At 35.8% G+C, this 26,852-nt stretch overlaps 1 protein-coding gene across 6 annotated transcripts in view; it reads right to left on the bottom strand.

Moving 5' to 3' along the window:
- Positions 1 to 26,852, bottom strand: part of SLC4A7 (solute carrier family 4 member 7) — a 96,886-nt gene that overhangs the window by 26,767 nt on the left and 43,267 nt on the right. For 3 of the 6 annotated variants that reach the window (XM_030007819.2, XM_030007816.2, XM_030007817.2), the window contains exons 3-12: positions 20,436 to 20,579; positions 18,133 to 18,268; positions 16,933 to 17,093; positions 14,497 to 14,685; positions 11,305 to 11,673; positions 5,705 to 5,820; positions 4,846 to 4,905; positions 4,090 to 4,247; positions 2,055 to 2,142; positions 297 to 443 (exon numbers count right to left, since the gene is read on the bottom strand). In XM_030007819.2, the coding sequence (XP_029863679.1) occupies positions 297 to 443; positions 2,055 to 2,142; positions 4,090 to 4,247; positions 4,846 to 4,905; positions 5,705 to 5,820; positions 11,305 to 11,673; positions 14,497 to 14,685; positions 16,933 to 17,093; positions 18,133 to 18,268; positions 20,436 to 20,579 (1,568 nt within the window). The remainder of the gene's footprint in view (positions 1 to 296; positions 444 to 2,054; positions 2,143 to 4,089; positions 4,248 to 4,845; positions 4,906 to 5,704; positions 5,821 to 11,304; positions 11,674 to 14,496; positions 14,686 to 16,932; positions 17,094 to 18,132; positions 18,269 to 20,435; positions 20,580 to 26,852) is intronic. The other 3 variants (XM_030007818.2, XM_030007823.2, XM_030007824.2) reach the window with 3 other exon arrangements.

The raw sequence follows: 26,852 nt of genomic DNA, 5'->3' as shown, positions 1-26,852 counted from the left end.
ACTCACATACAATTTTGGAGCAATTCTCCTAGATCTCACATGAACTCATTTCACTATTACAAAAGGAAATAAAGACAATTTGCTTAAAAGCACAGCAGGAAACTGATTAACACTTTTTTTTTTTTTTTAAACCTTAAATGGACAATCCACTTTTTCTTCAAATGGATGTGGGGGCTTTCCTGATGCTTTACTAAAGTTTACACTCAGTACACAATTTACTTGCATTTGGAAATGGCATTTTTAAAGTAAAAATCATGGGAGCTCTCTACTGGATTTTTATTTTTTATTTTTTTTACCTGGGAAGGAACACTTTTTGGTGGCTCAATTCGTATAGAGGGATCCCATTCTCCTGGAGGCAGGACTGTCACTTGATCTAAAAATTCATCAATTCCTGACAACAAATCATTTCGGTCTTTTGCTTTATAGGCAACATCGTGGAAAACCTACAAGAAGAAAGTACCCAACATTCTTTTTTTTTTTTTTTTAAAGAGGAACTGATTACAAGGAACACTTCATTATTTTTAAAAAGGCGTGGGAAATTTTTTAAAGGTCCTCAAAAGTTAGCCTTTTACTTTATTTGTATATTTTTGTGTTAAGAACTACCTGTATGCACATCCTTATAGAACATAAAATAAGGAAGTTATATCTTCAAACTCAAAATGAATATTGAGTTCATTTCTAAAGTTAATTAAAAAGTTAATCTTCAATATTCAGTAAATCAAGTTCATATACTATTGCCTAAACAATTCTGCCCTACAGCCACTATGCCACTATGCTACTATGCTGTGCTAAATCAGGACAAAAATACTTTAAATAACCTTCAAACCAAAATACAAGTTTTTATTAAGAATTTCATTTGTATACCTTTAGCTTAATTAATTTTAAATGACTTCTTAAAAAGCACATGAAAGCAGTCCTCCTACTACTCAAAAAGAAACACCCTACACTGTTTTACAGACTACTACAACACAAACTCTGAATTGACAGATGCGTAGTATTTAAAGCAAACAATCCCTGAATCCCAAGATGCATTTTATACACAGAGAGAAAAAAATGCTAGTTTTGCTATTAAAAAAAACAGTTTGCAGAAGATGATCCTAAATTGCTTCCATACATTTGAAACCTGAACTGTTTGTCTCCAACGACCTGACCATTAAGTCTTCTAATTGTAAATTAGATCTTTAAGGTCTATTTAGTTCTTTTTAGACCAATGAAAATTTTATATTTTTCTATTTCAATGATCACAGTCTTCCTAAAAATCAGCCTACCTAAAAAATTAGAAGCTGCAGCTAAAGCTTTTAATATTCAGTTCTCACACTGAACAAATACCATATTCACAGACTAGTTGCCCAGTTGTAAAGCAGAAATTAGTCGTTTTACATTTCCAGACTTTAAATTGTTCTAGAGTAAAGTATTATTAGAATTTCTGCTAGGTAACCCTAATAATTATCAGCAATTCAGTAGGTGGCACTCACCGCGAAGTCAGAATTAAAACATCCTAATTTTGCTCAGTAAGATGACAACAGTCTCAAAAAGTCCAGATTTCCCTGTGCTCTTTAAAACCGTCCACCAGGGCTCTAAGCATGAGACTTCAAATGCCCGGTAAAATTCTAATTTTAATTATTTGATCTTGCTTTGGAAAAAAAAAAAATATCTGTGATGACTCAATCGCAGGCATTCTTAATCTTTCTGTCCTGAACACTTACACAGTTTGCTATGTCCTTTTCAACATACAGCGACTCATATCAGACACAGTTCTATTTAATAGTTCTATTTCCTAATTTAATACAAAAATGACATCTATACACCAAAGCTAAAATATTTTTTCAGAAATACATTAAGGATTTGTTCAAGAAAGACAAGGGGGAAAGTTAATTTACCATTATCTAGTTAACTAACACGAGAAAGAAGTAAGTTTACAGTTCTTCATTTAACCAGTTTGTGATTTTTTTTTTTCTTTAACTTGTCACTCCAGAATACATTTATGGAAAACAATCACTAAACACATTGTTCTAGACTTCTTTAACTAGAAGTGTTTAAAATACATCACTCACATCATCTGTCATAAGTGTTGCTATTGATCTTCCAATTTCATGGTACTGTGGAGCTTTTCCTGCTGGTCCCAGCAATAAAAACAAAAACCTGCAGAGAAAGCAATTGAGATGAATACGGCTGACTCATTTGAATACACTCAGAAGGTTCTTTCAAACTAAAGTTTAAACAAAATTTAGCGGTGAAGTAAAAATATCCTCTTCACCATTTCAGATCTTAAAGACTGCTGCAAGACTAAGAAAAGACTCGCCTAAAAGACATTACTAGAAGGAACTCGAATCCTGAACTAAAATTACTCCGAAGCCTAATTTTTCAATTTCTTATAATGCTTTAAATGTAGTAGATATCCACGGGCTAGAGAGCTCAATGAATATTTCCTCCAGTTTATAAGCCTTTGTGACACTCCCACTGGCAAAGACCCCTTAGTGAGGGCCCAGGAGCTTTATGACCTGTTCTGTCTAGCCTCCTTGACAACCACCTCTTCATGGGAGTTAAACCCCCCCCTCACTTGCTGTGACTGGGTACATCACACAGCAGATACACAGATATACTTGAAGCAACACACTGGGCATACTCATATAGGCATATCCTGGTACTGTGTCAGTGGAAAGGAAGGGAACCCGCATCTTGAACGCTTAAGAAGGTAAAAGTGACATTTTGGGAAGGGAATCCAATCTGGGGGTGGGTCACAGCATACATTAATGGACAGTCTCCATTTCCAATCATAGTAATAGTTATCACACTTTTACAAAACAAACAAACCCAAAAAACCTTGAACAGGACTAGTATCTTATAAACTCAAAAGGATACAAACCAAAGAATGAACCTCAGTAATTGTTTTCATGACCTTCTTCCTATACTCCATGAAAATGAAGTTCCCAAGTACAACACCTTTGAAAAAAGCAGCGCCTTCTTTCACCGCACAGTACAGAAAGGTTAGTGTTATTTTTCCTTTGCAAGTTGACTACTCTAACTGAAACTGAGATTGCATCTTCACAATCAAGTATGCTATTCCAAATCTGCAAGTCTACACCATTCTGAAAAATTTAGGACAGGGTAATTTTAGCTACATTAATACAATAATCGGTATGCAGAAATTTTGGAATTTCCCAAGAAACATTAAGAGCACTACTGTCAACTACCCTCTGAAAATTCTCACATCTATTTATAAGAACACTGCCAAGGTTATTTTTGCGTCTCATTAGAGTGTATAAGCTGAAAATTACAAAGATAAACAAGCACTTTGATCTATTTAAAACATTAAAAAAAACCCACCACCAAAATACATAAATGTACAAATTTATGCTAAACACCACAGAACAGCCCAATACATCAATGTGCACAGAAAATGAAGTGTCCTCCATGATGACTGATGAAATGACCTGCTATCTTCATCATGGGACCTGCATTTTGACATTTTGATCGCCTGTGGTAAATCTACCCACAGTATATCAACAAGACCCATGATTTGGGGGAGGTGGGTGCACCAGGCTGTATGGCATATTGCAGATTGAAAACTGATTCAATGTATTAGCTGCAGATTGGTTACCCCAGCGTCAATCATGTAGATTTGGGCATATAATAAAAAAAATAAGTTTTTCCATCACCTAGGTTATTCATATACAGAGCATTTGTATACAAAGAGCAGAGCTTCAGATTAGACAAATTTTCAAACTTGGTGGACTCTTCCCCACTGTCATGCTGTGTCACACTGAAGGGAACTATAACAATCTTCATGCCCATTTTTAAATTAGCAACACAAGCTTGGAAGACCCATTGCTTTTACTCCAGGTCAGCTACCAGTTTCAACTTCTGCACTTGCTTAAGACAACATCATTATATGTATTTAAAGCATTCAGAGAATTTTATGGCGGATCTCATTTCTTCAAATTTTGCAGCAAATGACTGGCATCATGTTAAACAAAAGTCTACATTTCTTGAGCTTAATAGAACAAGTATAAAAATTTACAACTATTTGAGATCTTAAATATTATCTTATTGTATAAGTAAAGCCAGACTTTCCAGGCATTTATTTACCGTGTAGGAACCGGAACCTCTGTGAGGCCTGAGAGAAGCACAGCAGGGGAGAGCCTCACAAAAGCAATAATAGGTCTTTCTAAAAAATCTACTTCTCCCACTAACACATTTGATGCTTCTGCTCCTGAAGGAATTTTCCTCATGAAGTTCATATCAACCTATTCATACAAAGATGAAACAAGTGTTTATTCCCTTACATTTGTTAGCAGAAATTCTGTAACATAATTATAAGTTTATCAGCATATACTAGACATTTATGCTACGAAGAAAAATAAAAAAGCAAATTAAATATCCCACAGTACAGAAAAGACAAACATATGTAGAAAATGTCAGCCAGCCAGCCAACTAATCATAAACTATTTTCTAAAAGTTAGAATTACTACCACCTACTATATTCTAGAAGACTCCAAACTGCATAACCACCTTTCTAATATTACTTATCATGACAAACATTCCGTGATAGGACATAACTTAACAAAATCTATGCACAATTAACTAAGGAGAGTTCATGTAATTACGCATGGTTTCTAGAATGCAGTTAGTTATTCCACAGCTGCATATTTCAAATGTCATAATTTTGAAAAATAAATTATATGTTTATGTTTTCATCCACAAGGAATATGATGGCTGAAAATCTTAACATTAATTTCTGTACATAATTACAGAAGAACATTAGAAAATGGTACAGCACATGAACTCTGTGTTCACATACACACACACACAAGCACCAGTTACATTGCTATCTAGAGAACTTACAGATGGCCTCTTGAGTCCCACACCAAGTGTGCCACAACTACAGTGCCAGGAGGCTGACTCCTGCCCAACAGGAGACAAGGCAGGTGTACAGAAGGACAGGCCAAGCAAAAACATAAAAACTGTGACAGAGGAGCAGGAATATATGGCACCTGCCATGATTAGATGAGAACTACAGTGTAAGTTAGCTTTCCTTAAACATAATTATTTAACTTGGCAAACCGATTTTCTTAGTGTTTCACAGTATAGATGAATGACACTACAGAGTGAGTTTTATAGCAAAAGCCATAATGGAACTTGTCCAGCAAATTTAAATTATGAAAGCAATACAAGGGATTTACAGTATTACACAGTATTTCCTTCACAAAGTGATATTCTATGCTCCCAATGATTAAGATGTACAATAACTTTTGTACAGCAAATTCATAAAACATATAAAGGAAAACCCTTTAAAATCCCTCTTTACAAAAACCCCCCAAAAGTCAGTCCTAGAAAAAAACATTACAACACCATCTACAAAATTGTTTTCATAAGAGTCTATAGCAGATCTGAAAATATCTCCCTCTGCGTGAGAAAGTACAGCAGCTGCACTCTTGAAGTTACCAAAATACTGAAAAGATCAAATGAAACAGAAAGTTCAGTCCCACTGGGAAGAGTTTCAAAACATCTGACACATTTAGCCTATGCCATATTTTGACACTCCTACACACAAGTTACATCTTAGTACATATGTCTTGTGTACACTCATACACAGGCATAAGTACATGTGTCTTAGTTGTAACTAAGAGAGAAGTTACAACCACCACATTTTTTGTTACATAGTTATTTAGTGCTAAACATTAAATACCTTAATGTTATTTACCTTACTAAAATCAACCGTGCTGTTTTCTCTGCTTCCTCCTGTCCCAGTACCTTTAACATCTCCACTTTTCCCAGTGTCTAAGTTTCCAGGTGCTGACTGCGGAGATGCTAACAGCCCTAAATTAAAACAAAGGAGATAAGTTCAAAATGGTGTATGAAGTGAACTGAGTACGCGACACTACCAAAACTCAATGTGGCAGCTTGCTTAAAGCAAATGTGCAAGTTATTCAGTAAGAGTGCCCTACATTAGTATCATAAATGCAACATTAACAAGTCACTGTGTTGTCAGAAAAATGGCATAATTAAAAAAATTAAAATTTACTGCCCAAATGATGGCCATTTGCAAAACAGTCACCAGAAAACAAGAGCTACTTTAATTGCAGAAAAAGTAACAACTGTTGACATTTTAATAGTAACCACTGTAGTACTTAGTAGATAGCATCTTCACTGTATTTGTAAGTCCTCAAACACCGAAAGCAAACACCTCTGCTATCTAGTCTGCTATATAGCAATTACTTCAACTGTAAAAAGCCTCGGCAAGCCTCAGGCTACAACTACGAGGAACGATACCCTGGTAGTTAACTACCCTGTACAAGTAAATAGCGTACTACATGAAGGATAGACAGCTTGCAAACCATGATTTCAATCAACAGACTAAAGGTCCAACTATTGATCTGACCAGATGTTACTATATTAAATGGTCTCTCTAACACATTAGCTAAAGAGGCACATATAATGAAGTTTATTCAAGTTTATTCAATGTACAGCTTCTCTCCAATATCTGCCCCAAGATAAAAGTGTTTTATGTAGCTTGCTACGCTACTAGCAACATTGGATTGCAGGTTCAGCAAAGGGCGCAAAAGGCAAGTAACCCAGGTGTTCATACATATTGACTTCCACGCTGCAACACGCTCATCCCTACCCAACTATCATTTAAAAGCTGGTCTAGGCATGCATAACCAAGCTCAAATCCCATCTTTTGGATTACAGAGTTTTTACTTGTTCAGTTTAACATGCACTGGAAGTGCATTTGGCCTTGCTTGTCTACACTAGACCTTTCAGATGTGGTGATAAAACATGCTTTAACATGCTTTCAAAACCACATTTAGACAAAGACTAAAGTCTAAACATTGTATTACATGCAGAAAGTTTGCATTTAGGTCAAGCATCAGTCTAGTCAAGATAAAACTGAAGTCCTCACTGGCTACCTTTCAGCTATTGTTCCATCATAACTACTGCTGCATAACTACTTGCATCCCTCCATGTTTATAATTTAGCAATTTGACATTTTTTAGCATTTCAAATGACAACTGAATTCACTTTCTTTGACCCCCAAATTTACTTCCAAAAAACTCTTTCAAAGAGCCATCATATCAATGGAAAACATGCAGGTCCAAGCCTTCACCATTAATTTTCATTCTTAGAGTTCATAGGGATATAAGCGGTGTGGATAGTTTTTCCTGAAGCAAAAAACAAATGAAGTTAATAAGCTGTAATTTCCTTTGTGAATCCTAATATGCACAAGTAATTAGCTAACACTATAAATACTACGTTCAGTTAGCTAGACCAAAAAGAAAAAAATAATCACATGCTACCCTTCTGCTCCAAGACGTACACATTACTCACAAGAATAACTAAAAGCTATCAACCATCTGTGAAATCAGCTGTTCAAAGTATTTAACTGCATAAGAGTTGATGTTAAGATGTATTTGTAGGACTAGAAATAGAACAGAAATATTAAACAGTTGTTGCAGAAGAAGAGCATAATATAGAAGTTTATGCATACAAATTCCCCCCCCCATGTAACAATAAAGGTAACTAAAGATGTGTATGACTGATGAAAGATGAGCAATAATGCATCATTTTGCAGTTTTTGCAAATGCCCTGTGAGCAAGAGCAAGCAGAAACTAGAACAAAAAGTGGAGAGACAATCAAGAAGCAGGATAGAGAAAAAGGATTCTACGTATTAGCATAAACTAATTTATTATTTCAGTACTAAAGTAATACTGATTCTTCTAAAAGGTTTGCCTTCAAAATTTCTCCAACCAGTCACAGTTAAGGCTCACAAGTTTTGGCACTGATACAGGAACACTTGTCTGATCCTAAGCCACGTGTAAAGAGTTTTCCTTTCTGTTGGTCTTGCAGTTGGACAGACTTGCTGCACTCACATGAAAATACTGCTTACAGGTTTTCAGACCTGAGCAAGCATTTCCATGTGATACTGCATTTCATTATGCATATCAATCACTCTGATATTTGCAGGGAAACTCAGAATAAAAAATTACCATCTCTAATAGCAAAACACTTTTACTAAAATCTCACACTAATAAAAGAACTTACTTCCTTCTCTTCTATAGTTCAGTAGATACAAACTCAGAGGCTACTGCTGAAAGGAAGACTACCTAGTAGTTTTTCCAGACTGTGAGACAGAGAAATTCATCTAGTCTTACCACGCTACCGAGGAGATCATTAAAAATACATAGTACTCTTCTTGATGTTGTTAGTTAGGAAAATATACCACCTGCCTCCTTTGAAAGACAACAGTGGATTGAGTCTCAAGTCTGGATTAAAACCTAGTAAGATCACTCAAGTTAAAGTACTTACGAATACACCTTCACTAATGATCATGTGCATTTTCTAGCCAACTACACTTAGTTTAATACTGTGATCACAAAAATCTAGTGGACATTATCTACTGGAAAAAGAAGAATACAGACATTTGCCTCACTTCTCTGCTTCAGTAAAAAAAAAAAAAAATGGGGGAAATAAGAAGAGTTCAACACCTAAGCACGACTATTCCAACATAACTTTATTTATATAGGCAAAATTTATGAAATACGAAACTTTTAAATACAAAGTCACACCATATTATTATTTGAGGAAATAAAAATCAATTTTTAAAAATAAATTCCAATACAGCCTTAATGTGAAAAAATATTAAAATTATTCCTAGAAGGCAAATATGTAAACCTTTCTGAATTACTATGTTCAGCAAGTAATTATTGGAAGAGCAAAGCCATTTTACATACTATTTTACTCAGTTTTAAAGTACATTTATCAGTGAACCAAAAGACCCCTTAAAACAGGCTGCTCTGCTGTTGTTCACAGACATTAAAAAAGCTTAATAATGCTGGTGAATTAACAGTGTTCGTCTTTGGCTGTGTCACAGCTCTCTTCCTAGCTCTACCTATGGAATTCATTATTCAACAGTTTCAAAGATGGGGAAACAAAAGCTGTTCTTCAACTGATGACAAAAGAAAAAAAAAAAACTGTTGAAGAGAACCCTTTGCCTGGATGACTTACTATGAACTGATGACAGGCTGATAAAAAGTTAAGTGGTAGACTGAAAGTGTGTCCCTCTTCCCTCCTTTTACAGTAATTCACGTTAAGTTCAGTAACCTTCCAGCTATTTATAAAGACTAAAAAATAAAGTCTGAATAGCACAAGGCCAAGGATAGACAAATGCTAAACAGAAGAAAGCCACCTATTAGAAAACTAACACAGTTCCTAATGCTTACAGGAGGCAAACCCAATGCAATCATACAGACATGGAAAAAGTATGCAATATTCTGAATTACTAGAGAGCAATACAGACTATAATCTATAGTGGAATGGACCAAGAAGATTTATTTTTTTTTTAAGTTAATACAAAGAAGATTACTTCCTCTTCAGGGTTCCCTTCAAGTCTGTCTCCCAAGACAGAGATTAGTCCAGTTGCAGCCCTGAAGTTGTAGTCTGAGAATGTCTTCAAAGACATCTCTAAGGAAAATGTGTCTTTCTGTGGTCAGGTAATTTCTTGAATTAAAAAAAAGCGGGTGGGGGGGGTGGAGGGGTGGGGTGCAGCACCCAGAAAACAAAAATGTCTTCCATCATTATTGCTGTTCATCTTTCTCTGGAAAGACTTTTATTTATAGATTAACTGGGAAATCATCCCTTTCAGATTTTTCCTTTATGAGAAACATCCCCTTGAGGCACAAAAGCAATTTGAACATGACTTGGAGATTCTGGTAGAAAGCTTTATTAGTGATAATAATAGCATCGAGTACTTGATCTTCATTTATTTGCCTTCTCTTGGGTTCTAAAGACCTTGGGTCTGGCATGCTGTCATTCCTGTCAGATGAGTAGAAAAATGAAAACTGGAAAACCAATTACAGCTGCTATTTTACTTCTGGTTTTTAATTACCTTTGAAAGATCACCCATGAAAGAGAACGATCTTCATGTGAATTCTCTTAATTTCCCACAAGGAAGTCAGAGAAATAATTTTTTGTTTGCTTTTCTGAATTTAAGTAAGGATGGGGCCCCTACTCCAACTCAAGATAACAGCCTACAACATAGTTTGCTCTTTCCTTTTCAGTGACTTGGCTGCAAAATGTGAAAAGACAGATAACCAGAGCCTTTTCTGGCAGCATATTTTCACTGCTCTATGTAACAGTGTGCTCTTACTTATTAAACAAGTGAGGAAGGACAACCAAGAAAAGCCTCACTGATGAAAGAATTGAGTGAAATCAGCTTCTCCTCCCCCCAATACACATAGGTGTAAAGCAGTCAAATCTACAAGCTAGATGCTAGATTTTGGCAAGATAGGTTTCTGGGAAGGAGGGAAAGGAGAAAAAAAAAAAAAAGCAGGAGGAGCCTGAAGGCTAAAAAGAAATGTGATCCCCTTAAAAACATGAGCTATCTAGAAGAATCCTGAAGTCTCTAAATAGGTGATAATTTTGCAAAAGTAAAGCAAGTATAACAGTATGTATGCAGAATGCACAAGTTATGAAACATTTAGTAAAAACAATTAAAGAAACCATCAGAACTTTCCATCCTTTCAACTTCTCTATACATCTACATACCTTTTTACATGTGAAGAACAATAGCTTTGCAAGACAACAAATTAATAAATTGCTGAGCTCTCACCTACCATTATAAACTCTTAACTACCTTATCCTATTTTGCATATCAAACGCAACAAAACAGTTACCAAGTGTCTGATGCTGAAGCAGTGCACTAATGGATAGCTATCTGGGAACAGTTGTAGGTGAACTGAACCTGCCAATTCTGTCATAAACTACTACTGGTTTTAATTTCCCTACTTTTTAAAAAGCACTAAGGCAAAAATAAAACTGCTTAAAGACTTCATGACAACTAAACTACGAACACTACTGATAATTGCATCCTTCCTAATTCTTTTTGTATTCATCTCTAATACTTCACTACCTGTTCAGCTGTAGCTATCTCAGGATATCAAACACTGGTTTAAAATACTAACTCGATCACTGACAAAAACAACAAATCAAAACCCAACGTGGACTGTAGGTGAGTGAAAGGAAAAGGCCACCATTTTTGACATTTTGCTTATATATTATATTTTAAAACCATATTCCTTTTTATTTACACAAATGAAGGTTAAATAATTTTTTTGCTGGCTTTAGTTAAAAGCTAATAAGTTAAAAATGCCGAACAAGAACACAGTCACAACTGAGAAGACATAAAACATGCAGGCAGAGGTAACATATTCCTTTGTGCCCAAGTTATGTGCCAAAAACATCGCAATGCAAGTGATCCAGATGCAGAGAGCATCGCACATGGACAGCTTAAATTTCAATAGTTGCCTGGTGTTTTGTCAATATTTTCCTCTGTCTTCTTTTCCTGGCTTTCCTGGACTTCTAAGTCCTCCTCAGGTGGGTGGATTATTACTGAAGGAATATCATCACTGGCAGGTGACACCAGCAATTCCTTGCCCTGAAGTGGACTTGGCTGGGCACTTGTGGTTGGCGGGTGGCTGCAGGTAGGACTGGAAGGTGGTGTGTTTTGAGGGGTAGTTACGGGGGTTGTACACCTTGAGGTTGCCGGCGTTCCAGCTCTTGAAGAAGGAAGAAGGTAATTGAGAAGAACTGACAAACGGTTTTCTCCTCTCAGGGAAATATTTGAGGCGGAGAGACCTGTTCGCAAAGAGTGGCGGGAGGCTGAAAGGCCTTCCCCTGAGATAAAACAAATGAAACACCATGAGGCTTACAACAGGGATATTACTAAAAAACCCACAGACACAAATATGCACTAACAATTTACATAGTAAATTGCAAGCTTTACGGGCCAGAAGTGTCATACTCATGCAAGTAAGACAAGAGGTAAGAGCAAATCTGATTTCAGACATTAGAAAAATCAGAAATTACTGATGAGTACTAATTAGAATGCCAAAGATATGTGGGAGAAGATATTATCTTAAAGTCAGTACGATTTGTTAATGTAACAAAAAAAATTGAATCTCTTGAAACTGACTCTTAAAATTTTCCTAGAATTTCTTATCCCAAGCTGCACAGCAGCTACCTTTAATGCCATCCAAAAAACATATTAAAAAAAATCATTAGTAGCCAAAACATTACAAGACTTCACAGCTAACTGCATCCATTATATACAAAGAATTATTAATTTTTAAAATTAAAATATTTCAAAGTGAACATGATCAAACATATCTAATCATGTTAGATGCAACTGTCTTCCAATAGAAGTCTTGTTTTAATAAGAAGTTTCCTAGCCACCTGTAGTCTCCATATATATTTTTGAAGTGGGCAGGAGGATGAGATACTTGGTCCCTTCTCCATTTCGTCTTGCTGTGACTTACCCAATATCCCCATTTGCCTAAAACCAAACACATTCTCCAAAATCCATTGCTACTTTTCTTGCCCTATCCAGTTTCAATGTCCCACTAATTTCATATAAACCAAACAAAGTCTTGTCACGGTTCTCTCAGATTTGTTTGTAATGGATTTCAGTTCTTCCTGAAGCAGGAAGAGAGACTGTCTATCCTGACATCAGTACTTCCGTTAGAAGGTTTAGCAATACCATTCGCCCTGTTTACCACAAACGCTTTTCCTGGGATGGCAGTCTCCTTGAGACGAGTACCAATTACTTCTCCTACAATCTCTGAAATCAAACACGTGCTGTTTTCACGTACCATGCCATCAAGCAAGGAAACAGAAAACTAGACACATTTAGACTCACATTTATACTGGGCACTACAGAGACCAATATGGTGAACAATCCTAGAATAATTTACGGAAGGAAGCGCAGAAAGTATGCCTAGGTAAAGTTCACGTACGTTTGCCCGCCCCCCCCCAACAATGGACGAGTGGATCCTACAGATACAAACTTATTTAAATTAAGAATGAAAGCCTCAAAGATCAACTATTAAAACTGCAGTGCACTAAAGACAAGAGGACCAATAAAGAAAACTGGTTGTCTATATTAATCACTACAATAATTAGACTTCTGTCAGTATATATGTGATGAATCACTAACATGAGGTGTCCTAACACACACAGGTGTAAAAAGGAGCCTAAAAAGTATTATGCATATATGCATGTTTGGTTTACCGGTTTATTAGAGGGTAACCACAGGATTATAAAGAGAAACTAAATCAGTATACACTGGCAAAGAGTTCATCATGTTATACTGGTTTCTTATTTCAGCATATATCCCATATTCTATTGTAGGAATAGTATTAAGAATAAAATGCACTGGGAAGTGGAAGTGATATATATATGAAAAGTAACTGACAAGCAAGAGACCTCAAATACAAAATTCTCAGAATTACAATTGGGGATACACATGTTCAAGGATGGGTAAAACCAAGTTTATATGTGAAATTTTCACGTTTGCTCAACAAAACAGGAAAGTCAGAAGTTATAGAAGAAATTATGCTCTTATGTAAATTAGTTGTATTTTCATTCTAGAAAAAAAAAATAATTCTGAAACTATCAGGGACATATTTAAGCATGCATCATATATTCACTAGCTAACAAAAAGTATCAGCAAGGTTGGACACTTGCTGGAGCATATTCCAAGTACGTATCGAACTGAGAGCTCCCAACAAGCACTTAACTAAGTGGAACACATTCTAAGCAATGAGACATCTTTCAAGACAGCAAAGGAACTTCACTTCAAGGAATGATTCATGAAATCAGTACCAAGTTTTCACTAGACAAAAAATTCCAGTTGAAATTATATGTGTCTTAGTTAATGCAAGGCAAAAGAAAACATAAAGAACAGAGATGGAAATAGAGGCCATAAGAAATAAAAGAATAAATGTATGCAGCTCTGAAGTATATATTGCTATTTGGACTTTGGAACTGGATGTCTAGAGTAAATGTATTGATATTCCAGAATATTTTCAGGAATTGGTTCAATAAAAGATGTGGTACAGCCTATAAAAACATTGCAAATACCTTTCTTGGGTTTGGGGGGTTTTTTCCCCCATTAGATCCTTCTCTACAAAACAAGGTAAAAATAAACAGCGTCCTAGCTAAAAGTAATTTCTTCACCATTAGCATAGTGAACTTCTATCCATATTAACATAACAACACTGGATTAAAACACAGTAATTGTCAGCACCACTGAACTCATGACATGACCACAAAGTAAATCTCTAGTATAAAGACTGAATAAGCAAGTAGGATCCATCTGACAAACATATAAAGCTATGCCACGATGCTGAAATTCCTCAAACATTACACATTTTATTCAAGCATAGCCTAAAAAGCATTAGGACCAATGTAGGTCTATTTCTATACTTCAAAACAATAATGCATGCTATGTGTACAGGCAGGAGTACAATGTTTGAGTAAATTCAAAAATATACGGAAACATCATCCACAGCTACACATCACACACACTGTTATCATTAGTTCTTTGCTTATCGAGAAGGAAACACTTATCTGCTATTATCAGCTGAATTTTCCTTCATCTCCCAGTGAGAACATTATTTAAACAGGTTAGAACAAACTGGATGCTACAACTTATCTCACCATTTCGTTCAAGCAAGTGAGGGTCAGAATGTTTCTTGCCTATATCTGCAAAAGACCGAACCAGGGGAATCCGATTGCTGAATTTTTTCTCATTCTGATGATGGTGCCTTTTTAGAAGAGCCTCTCTCACATTCTCTCTTATGGATTCATCCAGCTGGCCAGAGGCAATCATGTTGTCCAAAACCATATCTACATAATAAGAACAACAAAAAAGAAAATTATATATATGGCTATCAAATCTCTCCTTCACCACACTCAAGCATTGTCGTTGCACCAAACAATAAGAAAAAAATTAAAACTATTTAAAAAAGTAAAGTCTTTTCTTTAGCAAAGTCATCTTCAAGAATACACAGGAAATTTTCAAAGATGTCACTAAACAAGCAAATGTGAGAATAAGGAAAGCACAACAAGCAGATCCAAAAGACAGTACTTATTTTTTAAAATTATGCTACTAATAAGTTACTTGATATTTTATAATTTATTGTCATTTACTTCAACTTTCAATGACAACTCCCTTTCAAAAAAAAAAGCATCTATGTATTCAACAACGCTCCACTAGAAGTGAACACACAAAGACAGAAACACAATAGAGAATAGACTTATGACAGTCTTAACCTGGTGTTCCCTACTTTGAAAGTGTATGACTATGTAAAATGGAAAGTTATTATAGAATGAGATGAATTCCTTAACTCCTCTGTCACCTTCAGATGCCCTAAGTTCCTAAGGTTCTCTATGGAACTTCATGCGATTCAGATGCTTTAGAAGAGGAAGTGTAAAACAAAAGCTAGTTATACCACCTAAAACTAACTAATCAGCTGTCAAACAACATCAAGTTTCAAAGGGCATCTCATCAGTATGCTCAAACCAGGAAAGAAAGCCTGCACATCTTGGAAAGTATCTGCTGTGATTTCTTAGCTGCCTTTTTTTTTTTAATTAATTAAAAAAACCCAAAAAGCTGCACAAATCAACGCAAACTTATGTGACAGCTTTTAAAGTATATTTTGCCAGTCTTAACTGGTGTATCAAGAACCTAACTGTCTTGGTAAACTGCAATTACACAGAACTTTTCACAATGAAAAAAAAAGGTTATGGCTTAGAATACCTTACAAACAAAATTATATGCAGCAAGGTCTCTGTCAGTACAGTGCAGCTTCCTTCTGGGATTACTGGCAACACACAGCCTTTTGTTATAGCTTCTCAAAAGGAAACCTGCCACCCTCTCCCTCCTGTGTTTAGTGAGAACCAAGAATACCTACTAGGTATTCGCAGCTCATGGAAACAAGACAATACATTTGTATGCCAAGGATTGTTATCCTACATGCTTCCTAATGGCAGCTAAAATTAACTTGAAACAAATTCATGCAATCTCTTAAGACATCCTAGTTCCAACTAAAATACCTGCTACTAAAACAGTGCTCTTCACACAGAATTAAGCAATAATTATTTTTCTTATGTACTAAGATTATTGCTAAATTCAATTATTAAAAAAAATTATTAACCAAAACATTACTTTTACAAACCATGTATTGAACACTCTTGCTCAGTAAGTCAGGGAAACAGGAAGGTAATACCAATTTTCCTGAGTGAATTTCAAAGATTTCAAAACAAAAAAAGAAAACATTTCAAGCACTGCCCAAGTTTTTAATGCCAAAACACCTTGTCCTTCACATATGTGTTGGTCAGTCCTAAGCCTAGCATGATTCCTGAGAAGGCATTCCACTGTGTGGTACCTGTAGCAAGAGATACCAGGAAAGTTATGTAAAACTAGTTCAAAGGCATTCAGGCTAAGCAGGGGCGTGTATGTGCATATATATATAAGATATATAGATATAGATACATCTTTCATATATATATATATATATATATATATATATATATATAAGAAAAAGTCTTCAAAGCTGATTTTATAGTATCCAAAATGACCATGTGATTAGTGAGGACACTCAACATAGTAGGTCAAACAACATGTACAAAATTTATTTCTGCTCACCTCTTATAAAGGTGAAAAAAATACCAGATGTGCAACAATCAACTGCACTAATGGCATCAAGTTAACATCAGCCAAGTTATGATTAATAATTATGGTACTAAAGTGCACAAACAAGTCCTAAAATGTTCTGGCAGATATTTACATTTCATCTGTAGAAACAAAGACAGAGAACACATTCAGGGATTAGAACATAAAGGCAAATTCTGGGCCTCATCCTAAAATATGTAATAAAGGAGGTCCTACTCATCCAGTGTAGCTCCTTCTAAGTGAAGTTTGTAGGACCAGCTCTTTAGAACCAGATGAAGAAACTGCAATAAGCATGCACACACCTGCTTCTTCAGTATAGTATTTTCAAGAACACAAAAAGACACCATCAAAAACATCTTAAGTTATAGATTAAAATTTAGGAATAAAATATTTAAAAAAAAAAAAAGTTTTGCTGCAACCTGCTATCTCATCTAGTGTGTTTGCTCTCATGTCCAACATGACGGTCCCATTAAGTATACAGCTTCGCAGTTCAAAGAGACTGTGCAGAGACAGAGTTGCTACGTAAGGCTTGCTCCATCGATCACCACCATCTTCAACATCCTCTTCAAATTTCAGCCACCTGAAATGCATACACATACACGTATTTTTATTTTTCCTGGAAGACAGAAAATTTGGCAAGCAATCCCATTCTTCCCTGTGGGTTCTGTATGACATGGAACAGGAAATCCTATCAGCTCATACTGGCTTTCATTTTCTCAGACAACCCAACTGATTGACAGTCACAACGTTTTTATCAGGCCTTTTAACCACACTCAACTGTTTTAGTTTTCACCCATTTTGTTTCTTTTGGTTTGAACAATACCTGTCTACTCACGAGTTCTTGTGAACAGTGTGGGTTTGTGCCTTGTTACTTGAGTTGCATATCTTGGTTTCACCAGTATTTTAGGATTAGAAAGCTGTCTGAAACACACCGTATACCATGTTCAAGTCTCCTAGGGTGCTAAGTCAGACATTCAAGAGCTAGGTAATACTAATATGTGTGACTATAAATTGACCTTGATTCTGACTCACAGGCATTATGTAAATTGAACTTCTGCAAAAGCTAGCATGCAATAAGGTAATTAGAAGTACTGAATGCAGAAGCATTTATTACAACGCATATGTAGAAGGAAGCGACTTAACCAATATTGGCCAAAAATAATTGTGGCATCCTGTGATGTTCGTGCACGCAATTTGCAAAAAATTAATCAAATACTACCTGAGAAGAACATATGTAATACCCAATTTTCTTTTATGTTTGAGTGAAAAAATTGACACTAAAATCAGCAATAATAGAGCAAAGAGATTTCTGAGATTGCAAATACTGTGCTCCATGGCTGAACACCTGTATTTATAACTAAACACAGTTGTACCTTTCACAATGCTTGGCATGATCAGTTTTAGGAAAGTCAACACAGCACCAGTTAAGACTGAGGGTCTCTTGAGAAACCATACTGATTCTTTCAGAGGTGGACAATAAGAACAAAAGTTTTTATTTGCTGAGTGTGAACTGAGTGAACTCCTACAGTTCATGAAAATTCTAATCTAGACCTGGTTTGCAGTTCTTTGAAATAAAATCACTAGAAGATATACCTTGATACAATCTATTTTTAGCATACCTAGCTGTTTCTTTCCATTCATATTCTTCTCCATCCCTGAAGCAAAGTTCATCCATTTCAGTGAAGAGATCATGGGGAATGTGTTCATCATCATCTTCAGTACCCAAAATAAACTGCACTCGTTGGGATGGCGTGTCTTGAAGAAAAGGAGAAACTGAACAATTAAAAGAATTCATACTTCTATTATGCAAGAAACACCACGTAAGAGTTAAGTCTCCTGCTCTCAGGAATATGCAGCACAATATCCTCTTCAAGAGGGAATAGGAACAAAGGAAACATGGACATTTCTTTAAAAGGAGGCCTTTTTAAAATTTTTCGTTGTTTCCAAAACAAAACATTATGTTTACATAACACAATTAAGTATTTTCGGCTCTTCTATGGATTAACAATATGAAAATAAACATCAACAGCAAAATTGGTAAAAAAGCAAAAATTAATATACCAAAGTGCTAGAAATCTTGTTTTCACTTTGAGAACAAAATAAATGATACCATCATGACACAGACACTAATTGGGGTGGGGGGGGGCGCGACACAGGTTGACAGAAACAAATAGCCTGACTTATAGATTGGGTGCCCTAGTAATAGTTCGAGATACTTAATAGCTGGCTTTTTTTTTTCTTCCCCTCTACATAGTGGGTACCCAGGCACCCATATTGTTAGAGCAGCAGATTTTTCAACAGCCTGTTGCTACTTACATAGGATGGAAAAAACTATTAACTTTCTCATTGCATGGTTGGAGCACTGTACATAAATTAGCACAGGAAAGTAGAAATTACACAGCTAAAATGCTGATGAAATATTTTAACTTCTCATAGTGTAATGCCTAGTGGAACAGGCTCAGTAATAACTTGTAACAAAATTTAACTATCTTTATTGATGAAATTTAATAGTGGACTTCACTGCTATGAGCAAAACTTTGAAACAAAACAGATCTTGTTTCAACTCAAGGGAGAGCTTTCAAATTACAAGGGTTCAATAATGTCATAATCGCAGTATTATCTCAAGGAAAGTCAGAGACAGAAAATCCAGGTAAATCTCAACTTCAAAAATTTTACTTTGTTCACTGAAACACCACTCTCACAGCTGCTAGATCTGAACATACAACTGTACACTTCAATACAGAAAGAAGATCACCTTTTAGATTTAGACATAAGATCTGAGTTCCTAATAAACTTCATTCAGAATTGAATTTTGCTTTTCATTGTTGTTCTGGCATATATCATCATCCAATAACATAATTCTGAAATGAGCTCTTGAATACAAACAACATTCATTATCAATGAAGATCTACAGCAGATTGTTTCTGTCCCAAAACCAACATACCCCAAGAATCCTGCCATATCCTGTGTACCAAGGATAGAGAAGTAACCAGAAGAGAGAAGTGTATTTCTATCTATTTAATATTACTTGCTGCTTCAGAACCTGTACAGCAAGACTCTACAAACATAAAATCAAATTATGATGATTTGTATTTGGGAGGGGAAGTTTTGACGATGGATGAAACTAAAAACTGTAGGAGAATGGTAAGAGGAGACTTGTCAAAGCACTCGCATTTGGAAACTCCTTTGTTTCAGGGAACTGGCCCCACATAGAACACAGTTCTAGCCATAGAAAGGTGACAGTGAACAGCATGGTGTCCACACTTGAAGTGGAACATTGCACCATATCTTTCCCATTCACTACAGCCTAGGAATAAAAATGGGTTGAGATCTTGAAGAAAAACTGCTAAGAGTACTGCCAAATAATTTCATTTCAGAGAATGTTATGACAAAGTCATCATCTCTTGAGGATAAGGGGTTGGCTGGGGCAGCAGTGTCTGATCCAAAACTAAACTTAGGAGGCAATACAATTCTTTTACTATTACTACCAGACAGCAAGAAGGCTGAAGTAAATATTTTAATAGATCATTGATCAAATTAGCATGGCAAATGCTGCTTCACAGCTATATTCATACTTTCAAAAACCTTGAGTAACAGAGGAAGAGTAATAGAAGGCTACACAACGTGAAAAAAGTGTCTAATTTAAATAACACAGATTTTTATGCTATAGACAAGTACTGCAAAGCTCTAGTATAACCTCTTCAGTGCAGGCTGCTGAACATTCACGCAGACACCTGGATGAAGTCCAACAGCTTATGATTTAGATAAAACACAACCACAAAATCCTTGCCTGATTGTACGTAGAAAGACATTAATTACAGTGAGAATAAAAGAAACAGCACAAAACAAAGTTTAATCACAGAGTAACTACTACAAGTTTATTTTCAAGAGACACAAGGAACTGGCACAACAGATTTCTTACCATACGATGGAGATTCTCGGCCATCCTCTCTGTCAGTTTCTTTTTCTTTTTTTCTTCTGTGATGCCTGTGACCACGATGTCTATGCCGTCGACGGCCTTGCTTTCCAAAGGGGACGTGAACTCCAATATACACAGCTCTGTGGCCTTTTCAAGAAAGTTTAAAGGAAACAATTAAAGAAAAAATGATCTCCTGTCCAAATTTACTGTCTTAGTCAAAAAGACAAGGAGTTTGACAAAAAGAAACCCAAAAACACTTGGCAAAACTAACTTTAGTGAACTAATACTACCATTTCCTTTCTGTCCTTCCCTGGTCTCAAGGAACTAGTGCTATACTCATTTCTCTGATAAATTGGGCCATATTCTTATTCAGTTTAAGAACTCAGTTGTGAAATGGTAATATAGAAACCCAAGCTTGACCTGTAACACTGAAAGAAGCTACTTGATAAACACCAGGGCAAGGCAGAGAAATTACATGATACTCCTCTTGTTTGCAGGGATTCATATCAGGATAGTCGTTACAATGGCAAGATGTAATCTCCTAGTTTATGAACTTCATTAAGAAATTACCCATCGTTTAGAGTCAGCAAGGAGTTTCCTCTGCTTGAATGAACTGCCAAGATTTCTTCAAGTAGCATGTGACACATTTAGGTGAACCTGATGTTCAACTATACCACTAATTTAGTATCAGTTTAGGAGTATAAAAGGAGCTTATATCCGGAAGTGTATGCCAAAACATCAAATAACTTACAGCGAAGGTTGGGGTTTGGGTTTTTTTCCTATTCTAGAATTTTTTAATAAGTTTAGGTAGTACATCCTCAAATTCATACATACTGCTCATGTACTTTCAACATCTTGTTTTTCCTTTGACCCTTCACATTAAGGCAATACTAGCATCAACAACTTGGAAAAAGAAATCAATCAACAGACTGTTATGAATATATTACTACCGTGTCTCCTGTAATGGAGTTAGCATATACAATAACCTTTTCAATTCCTTTTTAAACAAACAATCTCAGGAAGAGACACATTAACTATAAGCCTGGAGGTTAATGCTAAATATTTTGTTTCATGCTGTAGAAGAGTTATTACAGAAGACTGACATTAACAAAAGGAAAAGGAAGTGGTTTTCATCTCTGAGACACACACGCAAATTCAGCAAATTTATAGAAGACGAGCAAGCCCTAGGAGTTGTGACTATACACATACATGCACATATGTATGTGTGTATAGCATGCACAGACACTAGATTAAGGGCATTGAAAAATACTGGCAATTACAGAGCTTTGAAGAAATAAAGACTGGTAGTATATCAAACTTGTTTCTCAAGAAAAGCATCTCTGAGCCCAAAAAGATATATGAAACTTATTTTTAAGCAGTATTTTTACAGTGCTACACAAGTAAAAAGACTAAGCAAAAGTCAGTAATAATGCACGAGCAAGTTCAATGTTTAATTAATATGGTTAAGAATCCTTTTCAAATTACAAGACCTGATTCTTGACAGACTTCCAACACTAGTTTTAATTAGAGTTGACTGATTGGCATTATGACCAAATCGGAAATTAAGCATACTAAAAGCTTTTTGTTTCCATGTAAGAGTGGAAAACAGATTAATTTGTTGAAGCATTCATCAGTCCTATTTATAGAGAAAGACTTTTCTTTTGAGAGCTTCTTCCAAGAACATTCAGCTGGGCAGCCTGACCTCCACCCTCGACTACTATGCACAATGCAATTCCAGAGAAATTAGTGCAAATGTGACACCTAAACATAAATCAATGCACTTCACATACAGTATGACTAGGTGGCACCATAAACAATGGTCATGTTATTGATACCATCGTGATAGAATAAGCTTATGTATAGGTAAAGCATAAGTACTAGGTTCAAAAATAGCTGCATTACTCACCACACCACACTCAAAGCTGGCTGGTGCAACTGAGTGACCTACCACTCACTGCAAATGCTGTTATCATCCCTGTTAGGATTTTTGTTTTAATTTATATATTCAATTAGCAAGTATTTAACTACAGTTATACATATAGTTAAGCAGTTTTATTTGTTGTCAAAGTGTTTGATTTTTTGCAGGAACTATTTTTTCCTAAGAGAAACTCAAACATATTTCTAGTAATAGAGCATTTTATATTATCAGTTTCTTTTAATATTCTTAATAAGACTGTTCTAAGTGTATCTTTTGATCATTGCACAAGAAAAACTTGCAAGTGATTACTTTCTAGAAAATTTCAGGAATCTGAAATTGTTCAATAATTTACTTCCTGAAAAATTAGGAGGACTTCCACGCTTTGGTGCCTTCCTGTTCCCATAAATTAAGACAAAAATCCCACATTGCTTTCTGTACTAAAGAACAAACAAAAATCCCATACGATTTTTTCAAGAGCCTTCATCTTAAACAATTCACCCAGCTATTGCAAAAATTAGCGTTTGTAATAGTATGATCATTTCCATAGTCAAAGACCATGTTGTTGCGTGGACGAGAGGTGGAAGAAGCAAACGAGAAGTCTATCTCCTGTTACAAAACTGCAGTCTGACTGACTATTTTTTTCAATATAAAAGTCTGGAGGAGAGCAGATACGTTGCAAGGGAGCAGGTAAAAGCTAGGGAAAACCGAGCTGAAATAAGCAACAAACTGAAGGTATTTTTAAACAGCCTGAAACCATAGCAAATTGCTTTCCTACCCAAAATGCACTGACCTCACAGCTATCACTGTGGTGACCTCTCAGCTATCACTATCAGGTGCCTCATAGCTGCTTCAAGGCACACTGAGTAGGCACTGCCAACTTAAGTCCTCAACCTGAGCAGCCAGCCCACAACCTACAACATTTGGTATTACTTTCTACTCCAAAAGGAAACTTTAAAGAAAGCACCTTCTCACTACCCTAACAGCTTAGGGTATCACAAAGACAAGGGAACAGGCAAGCAATGGGTTATCCTACCCTTCAGCCCACGCTGCCCAGAAGCAACTATTGTGTGAATGGCTATTTCCTCATGTAGACACTGTCTTGCAGGCAAATGTAAAACAAGAATACCTTCCCCAAATCACTTCTGTATATGCAAAGTGATCAGACTGCTACACCTGCAACTGTATTTTGGGACTACTGTGAAATGCTGACAAGCAAGATTTTCAGCTATTATTAAGTAAAATGCATTACAATCCAATGTCATTCCATCAGAATAACTTCAAGAAAAAACTTGATTTTGAAAAAGGGCCTCTGAATTTTTTTTGTTTTCTTTTTTGGAGCAAGCCTGGGTGGTGGCAGAACAATAGTCTAACCAAGAAAAGTTTCAGTAGGTTATGAGCGCACCAGACTGTTCCTTAAGAAAGTAACCTTTTTTTTTTTTTGGTATCATGGATGTTCATAAACAAAGGACAACTCCACTACTACCTAGGAAATCCAAAACTATTGCTGTTGAGTATACTACCACAATCGCCCAAAAACATGTTGCAGGTATATTCAACTCCAAAAGGCAGGGCAGAACTGCATAATAAAAGTTGGACAACCTTAACCTTAATTCTAACTCCATAAAGCAAAGCACTGAGAAGCCCTCTAAAAATAAAGACAGCTGTATTGAGTAGGTCTGTGTTCCCTTAAGTTTCATTCAGATAAGAGTAATTAATGTTTGCAGATGGACAGATAAAAAGTTACTTACAAACACAGTTTACAAGGAAAAACAAAACACAACAAAAACACAGGGATTTTTTTCCTTCATTTCCAATGAATTGGGCAGTACAACTTACAGTTCCCTTCACATGCCCTCCGCTCCTGCCAAAGCCAGAAAGGCAAGTAATATAACAGCAACAGAGAAAAAGTTAACTCTAAAAAGGTTGGGAATTCATAGTACTAGCATCAGTGTTATTTCTAAAAAGAACACAACCTTTTACTTGAATGTTATTTTTAAAAGCTTGAAAGGTACAATTATATGACCTTCAAAGCTTTATTCACACAAATTTCTGTACCACAGTACCACTCTCAAGCAAAGCTTGTTATAGAATTACTTTAAACCAATAATCAATAGACTGCCCAATACTAAATTTAGTAATACAAAGCTCGAGAGATAATTGTTCATTTTAATCTAACATGACTTTATCCAAGCTTAGCTGTTCAAATCTACCAAGAGTATTTAACTACTTAAGATCCTTATCAGTATGAAACAAATTTAAATGTTAGGAGCTTGCTACATGTCTCCATCACATGGTTGGTTTTACTTCGAAAGTCAGTTTACATCAAATCCTATAAAATTGACAGAATAGAAAATGCTCTGTTTAAGCTCCCTGGTTTCTCCCCAAAGCTCCTAAGAAAATGGTAATAGAAGACTTCTAAAGTCCAAGAGAGATCAAAAACAAGTATCCAAAAATGCTCTGATGTGGGAACCCTGTAAGTACAATTCCACACAGAACTTCCTTTTTTCTAACCATCATTTTGTTAGATGCCTTTTAAGCTTCATACAAAGGAGGACATTCTTCCCCATGTTAACAAGGGAAAGTAAAGTAAATCAAGTTAGTACCTATGTGAATTCTCAAATCCTGTTACTTAGAAATTTGAACTGCAGAGATCATGTATTAATTAAGGTTGTACGGGACATCTGGAGGCGGGCTATCTGGTCCAATCTTGCCCAATGTATAACCAACTTCAAAGCTGAAGCCATCTGTTTCGTCAGGTTGGTCAAGATGACAACCAGCCAAGCTTTGAGTGTCTGTAAGGACAGATATTCTACAGCCTCTCTGGGCAACCTATTCTAACGTATAACAACATACTGCATTAAAAAAATTTCCTAACATCCAATCAGCACTTCCAATACTGCATCTTGTGCATGGTCCCCCTCACCCTTGCACTATGCATTTCCAAGAAGAGTCTGACTCCATCTTCTCAATAAGCTCCCAACAGCCTGCTGAAGACAAAAACTTCATGACAAGAATTACTATTTTTCAAAAAATCTTCAAATAATAATCTGAAGATAGATCATTTATTTTACACAAAAACCTTTATTTAATCAAATAATGTCATAATCTGTCTTGTCCCTGCATGGTGCTTTCCAGTATGGAAAAACTGGAGGATCTGCAGTAGAGATCCTAACCTGTTCCTTAAGACCATAAATGAGGAAAAAGCAGCTGTTCGATGTCTTCTAACTCACATCCCCAAACACATTATCCTAGTAGGAAGCATTTGAAATCTATCATTTCATGCTTTGACATTAATTCCCCTCACATCACAGAAAGTACTTGTATGCACAAAAATAAGCTCAATGCAATTTATTAGCACAACTTCTACCTCTTCTGTCACAGGTCTGCTCCGAAGGTAGAAGCACACAAATGGGAAAAACAATCTTAGGTGGATGGAAGTAGTAAAGACTGAGAACAAGAAAGTCTTTTCATGCCCCAAAAAACTTCACAGCCCAAAGGTCTTCTCCAAATATTGTCTGCCCTGGTGAAACTTAAGGAATAAGTAAGAATCCCTCATTTACATTCCACCACCACCTCCGCTTTGTTTAAAGTTTATTTATTTATAATGAAAATTCTGAAAACTCACTCAAGTCAGTAATTCCCTGAAAATACTGCTACTATGCTAATTCTCTAATTTTCTAATTGAAAGTAATGCCACATTTCTGAAGTATGCAATTAAATGTACAGTTTAATATTGATAGTGAAGTCCTTAGTGTAAGCCACAAACTACATATTTCAAAATAAACAGTAGTATTTTAGCTCATTTTATGAACTTCTTTCACATGAAACGTTCCCAAGAAACAGTCGAATTATTTTCTAAGGAATTAATGTAGTAAAATTGAATATAAAATATTATCATATAATCTTGGTCTCCCATGCATGAATTGACTATAAAGAAGCCTTATTATTACCAAGGATTCTTCTTCTGTGCTTTGGTAAAAGAATTATTTGACAAAAATTATCTCTTGCTTTCAGAATAATACATTTGAAATAAAATTTTCTAACCAAATCTATATAAAGGAGTAAAGAAAATTTTGTCACGGGACAGTTACATGCCATAGCTGGAGCCCAAGGGTTCTCCACAAGTGGAGCATATTTTGGAATCCATTAAACCTCCTGGGCTGTATGCTGAAATCTCCTGTTGCTCCTCTAATTAAGTATATCTGAGAATACGCTCTTTATACTAAGATACTTCGACAGATAAAATTGAGAAGCGTATCCAAAAATCTAGTATGCATAGTATACGGTAAAGCAGCTCAGTAAGAGTGTTTTCTCACTACACAATGAAAGACAGCATCATATTATGCTGACTGGCAGAAGCAGTAAACACCAGATTTCTCATTACCCACAGAAGCGATTTTTTTTCTGACTTAAAACCAAGTTTGAGTTGGTAGTGGCAGTCATAAGAGACGAATGCACTGAATATTTCTGTTTGACACAATCAACAAATATTCAAGAAGGCA

This window comes from Aquila chrysaetos, chromosome 3, assembly GCF_900496995.4.
Source record: "Aquila chrysaetos chrysaetos chromosome 3, bAquChr1.4, whole genome shotgun sequence".
Taxonomy (NCBI): Eukaryota; Metazoa; Chordata; class Aves; order Accipitriformes; family Accipitridae; genus Aquila; species Aquila chrysaetos.
Note: the sequence above shows the minus strand (reverse complement) of the source record. Positions and strands in the feature narration are given on the sequence as shown.